General features: G+C 41.4%; 1 protein-coding gene across 1 annotated transcript in view; it reads left to right on the forward strand.

Moving 5' to 3' along the window:
• Positions 1-5,119, forward strand: part of RREB1 (ras responsive element binding protein 1) — a 165,067-nt gene extending 159,948 nt beyond the window's left edge. The window contains 1 exon segment of the mRNA XM_048507893.1: positions 198-5,119. Coding sequence (XP_048363850.1) covers positions 198-718 — 521 coding nt within the window. The 3' untranslated portion in view covers positions 719-5,119.
• Positions 5,120-5,330: the final 211 nt, after the last annotated feature.

Consider the following 5,330-nt stretch of genomic DNA (forward strand, 5'->3'; position numbering starts at 1 on the left):
CACAAAATGGGTTTTAACCATCTTGTGAAAAGTCCCCTAAGAATTATGGACTTGTAGCGCAGTTATTTTTCCCTTGTGTTCTGTCACTTTCAATTTGTTATATAGCTGGTCTGCAAATTTCTTAACAAATAAACTGGCATCTTAAAAGAGGGAGATGGGGAATCTATAACATCTGTTTGTGTTTATCTTCATCTTAGGGGAACGACCTTACAAATGTCAAACCTGCGAACGGACCTTTACTCTGAAGCACAGCTTGGTTCGCCATCAGCGTATACATCAGAAGGCAAAGAATTCTCGGCATCATGGGAAGGAAAGTGACCGAGAGGACACCCACTCCAGGGGTGATGAAGACAGTGAAAACGAGTCTCTCCATAGCAGTACCAACCCCATCTCTGAAAATGAGTGTGACTCACTTGCGGGGCTTGGCGGCCATTCACCCCTCACTCGAAGCCGGAAAGAGAGCCTCGCGAACGCTGCAAAGGATTTCGCGTGCAAGGATGACAGGCCTCACGTCAGAACCACTGGCCCCGGTTTTGCGGAGTCGAGCAAGAACGCACAGAAGCAAACGGCGAAAGAGCAGGAGTCTCGAGGGAATGGCAACCACGACAGCTCGTCGGGATTCATACAGGATTTGCTGGAGATGCGCAACAAAAAATCTTCCATGAGTCACATTCTTGCCTCTACAGAGAGCCCGCCTCAGCTCTTGGGAGTTGAGTGACAGTTAGGTATCAGCCGCACCCCAGCAAGCTGGTCTGGCTCACAGAATAAAATGGATGGCTCAAGGTTTTTTCAAAGAAATTCCTCAATGTTGAGTCAACCTGCTCTTGTCATGCAGGATGTTTGGGGCTGGGGTTGGGGGAAGAGGGAGAGACGGAAGATGGCAGCCTGGATTCAGTGCCATAAGCCTTTCAGTATAAATAATGCAAAAGACTACAGTTATATACTGATATGAGTGCCTTACTACTTTATTAGGTCTTTTGGTATCATAGATTTTTTTAAAAAAAACAAAAAAGATGATTTTTAAAAAAAATATATTTTAATGAAACTATTTGGAGAGGATCTTTTTCATTTAAGCATTAATGTTACCTTTTTTGTATTGAGGTGTGTGAGCTTGTTCTTGTATATCTGTGATAGCCGCTGTGTGTGTTCTCTGAGCTGGAAACAAGGGGTCGGAGGGGCAGGGAAGCCCCTGGAAACAGCAGCCAATAACTGGAATAAAATTTTAAGAAATCCCCAATAGAGGAACTAGGGATAAAGGTGTTGATTTGTTTTCCTCCTTTTCTTTATTAGATTTCTTTTATATTTGCTACAGGGGGGTGAGTTAATCCAGTTCTGAGTATTAATATGTTGATTAAGGTAATCATACTTGGTCCAAGCCAAAAGCAGGAGAAACAAAATAACAACCACATATTTTGCTTTCCACTCCCCTTGCAATTAGCAATGATAATGTTCTAGCTACTGTCATTTTGAAAACGGCTCTCTCTGGCTATTGTGGACTTTTGAGCATACAGAAAGAGTTGCATAGTGACTTAAGAAAACCTATGGAAATTATGCACCAACTGTTATATATGTTTGATTTGTGCTTCAATATATTATTATTATTATTATTATTTTTTAATATTTTATAAATGTTGTCGGTTTGCTAATCTCTGCGTTCAGCAGAAACCAATGGGCAATATTTGCCCACGGAGATCTATGACGCAGCTTGGATTGCCTGCTTAAATGTTTCTGACCTAACCTCTCACTGACTCTCCCTGGTGGGTTTGCAGCTTCTTCTACTGTATTTGCGTGGAACCTTCTTCCTCGGGCAGAGGTGGCGAACCTATGGCACTCCAGATGTTCACGGACTACAGTTGCTGATGGGAATTGTAGTCCATGAACATCTGGAGTTCCATAGGTTTGCCACCACTGGACTAGAGACTCAAATGGAGGCCATTTAAGCAATGATCAGGAATGTGCTGGCGATAGTTTCAATTGTCACAGTTCAGTGTGAATGGGTGGAAAGAGAGGGGCTGAGTGGTAGGATGGGGTGACTCTCAGGGGGAGAAGGCTCACTGAATGCACGTGGAAGGCCCTGCAAATACATTCAAGTTGATGCTTGTTTGAAATGGCAATAGTTGCATTTTTTTTACATTGATGAGCAAGATGATTCAGTCTTCCAGCTGAAAGATGGAAAAGAAAAATAAATTTGAAAGCCTTAAATGATCTTGCAACCATAATGTGCTTTAAAGCAAGAAAAAAATATATATATACTACTGGCAATAAAAACTACAGATAATTCTTAGACATGTCAGGTTGATAGAATAAACTTCCTTCTCAAGGTTTCTAGGGTTGATGCTTAGATTCTTGTGGGTTTTTCCTCCCTAAATTTCCAATGATGGAAATGCATATCTTGTTGCTGGCAACAGGAAATGTGGTAAGCTGCTGATATTAAGGTGATGATCCGGAAGTCAGTTAAGCTGGTGTGCTGGAGGGATAACTTGAAGTATATTAATTACAAACAAACAAACAAACAAACATGGATTCAGTGGAAACTCAGTCTACCTAAATGCATTTAAGATGGCTGCATTGTTAAATTCCTATGTCACTGCTCAAGATGCAAGTGCAAAACTAGGTCAAGAAACAGAAGGGCATTATAGGAGACTTATAAACTTGTTTCGTGAGCCCTCCCATGTCTTCTGCCAGTTTATCTGATTCTGTGCTCTCATCTCTAAGATGCAAGTACAGGGGAAATGACACTGGAACACTGACCGTAATTCGTTCACGGTGACTTCCTGTTTTCTCCTGTGAGGAAAGGAGCTTTTGGAAGGGCAGTGTTTTGTGACAGCCACAATCTGTTGTAGAGCTTAAAACAGTTTGCCCCCTGAACTCTGGTTCAGACTGACTTGCGCATCGGGCATGGATATCCTTCTGCAGCATCTGTAGCTTTTAGAATGCTCAACATATGTATCTTGTCCTTCAGTTTTGAGGGCAAACAAGTGGTATTTCCGGAGCCCAACTATGCTATTTCTCTCATTCAGGCCCCTGTGTATATCTTCCAATGTTCTCAGAGCCAATACCTCAGGTGATTCTCCCAACCGAGCGCCATTTGAACAAATGGAACTTGTATGGGGGAAAACTTATCACACACCATATGTTCTCCTTCAAAAACGGAGGTTAAGTTTTTGTATCCACTGTTTCCTGGAGGCCCAAATCAGACAGCACAGGAAGAAGTTAAAAATGCACCATCCTGGAGTGAGAAAATACTTCATATAAAATTAAGGGGGGGGGGGGGGAGAAATTCAGTTTATATTGGAAGATGCAAAACCCAGCTTTGAAACCATTTCTCCAGAATAGTAAAAAAAATCAGTACCAGTGATTCCTTTAAAAAAAGAACACCCTTCTGCTGTGCGACTTTAATCAAAGGCAGTTTGTGCATCCCTTAATTTTTATTGCTATTATATAATTATATAATTATTATTTGGGGGTGGGGGTACTTTTTGTTCTTGATTTTATTTTGCAATTCTCCACACTAAACGGCGTCATACTGTGGAGGAGAAGCCATCAACTAAATAAAGACTGGCAAACGCGTCCGCCTTCCCTCTCCCAGATTGTAAGGGGCACTGAAAGACCCCTTGTGACCTGCTGGGTGCTTAATTATCTCCTGAGCAGGCGACAGCATTTGTCTGTGTGTCACGTAGGGTTGGGGTGGGGGGTGCAGGCGGGTTTGACAAGCCTGAACTAAACTTTATGCTGCAGGAATAATGTAGCAAGTAAATTTCCCAGCATTCTGCCGGGACATCTGCTAGCAATAATCACTATTGATTTAAAGCTTTATTTAGCCTTTATCTATATCCTAGTAGATTATAAAATCTTGCCACATTTTATTGATGTTTTTGTTAGTTGCATTTGATGGAGGAAGAAAAATCCTTGTTTGTGATCCCCGCCCTCCCTCGCTGCCCTTGCTTACGTTCACGACTCCCTATATTAAACTGTGAAACTTGTAATGTGTTTAAACTATGGGTGAATCTTAGGTAGGCTTAGGTCTTGCATGTTCAGATAATTTGTCTCTCGCCATTTTTGTTTCGTTTTTTTCTCCTCTTCTCTCAGGGCTTTTAAAAAGACAAACAAGCGTGGTTTTTTTTTTTCCTGAAAATTTCTTCTCGGATTTGCAATCACTACATTAAGCACTTGACTGTGAAAGCATCAAAAGGAAAGGAAACCGGATTACAAGCGGAGTGGATGGTTGCAGCTATGTTGAAATAGCTGTTCTAGAGGTGGCTCTGTTGATGTTTCAGTTGCAGCTTCTGAATGATTCAGAATTCCCCTCCCCCTGTTTACCCGAATACTTCCATTGCCCCCATAGCACTCACTGGAATGCCTCCTGGTCCGGTGATCAGCCTGTGTGTGTGTTGTTACCCGCTTTGTTGGGTTTTTTTCGTGGAACTGTGGTGTAGGGGGTGAGTAGGAACGAGGATGGAGCAAGCGTTGCATCAAATCCTCTAGCCTTTCGAATTAATTACGGAGGGGGAAAGAGCTGGAAATGACATAATGAACCCTTACCTCCTTGGTATAATAAATCCATGCCTATGTTTTTTTTCCAGTCCCCGTAAAACAGGTGTCCAACTCTGGTGCTTCAGATGTTCATGGACTGCAATTCCCATCAGCTGATGGGAATTGTAGTCCATGAACCTCTGAAATGCCAGAGTTGGACACCCTGCTGTAAAATGTCATATTGCTTTTGAGGAGCCAAAGTATCCATGGTAAGCGCCCTTTGGTATCTGTCTACACTGGTAGTAGAATTGTTACCAGAATTGGGAGGGAGGCTCTCTCTCCTTTTCTCTACTCAAGAAGGAAGTTTGATCCTAAACTTTTCAGCCCCTGCAAGGAAACAACAATTAGTATGTAGAATTTATATGTATAAATATTTTTTTTCTAAAGGGAACTTTATAAAACTGCTGCTACAAGTTGTGTACAAGACTGGTTTATGCCACATGAACAGAGAATCACACATTTTTGTTTGGGTACTTCTGCTCCTCCTCTTATTCAGTTGTATGTTACTTCCAAATTCAAAATGATGAAAATAATGCTGTTCTGTATAAAACAATCTACGCAATAAAATGTTATATTTAAAAAATAATACAAGTTTCAAAATGGGCATCACTCCTTGTGTGAGTTAATATGTTTACTTGTGTGTATGTGTGTGTGTGTTTGTGTGGAGGAGAGTGATCTTTCCCAGTGAAACTCTAGTATGCACATAGAGAAAGGTGATGCCAACTATGCATAGTAAATATTTGGCCCTTTTTGCACATGAAGAATAATGCACTTTCAATCCACTTTCACAATTGTTT

This window comes from Sphaerodactylus townsendi, linkage group LG09, assembly GCF_021028975.2.
Source record: "Sphaerodactylus townsendi isolate TG3544 linkage group LG09, MPM_Stown_v2.3, whole genome shotgun sequence".
NCBI classification, from domain to species: Eukaryota; Metazoa; Chordata; class Lepidosauria; order Squamata; family Sphaerodactylidae; genus Sphaerodactylus; species Sphaerodactylus townsendi.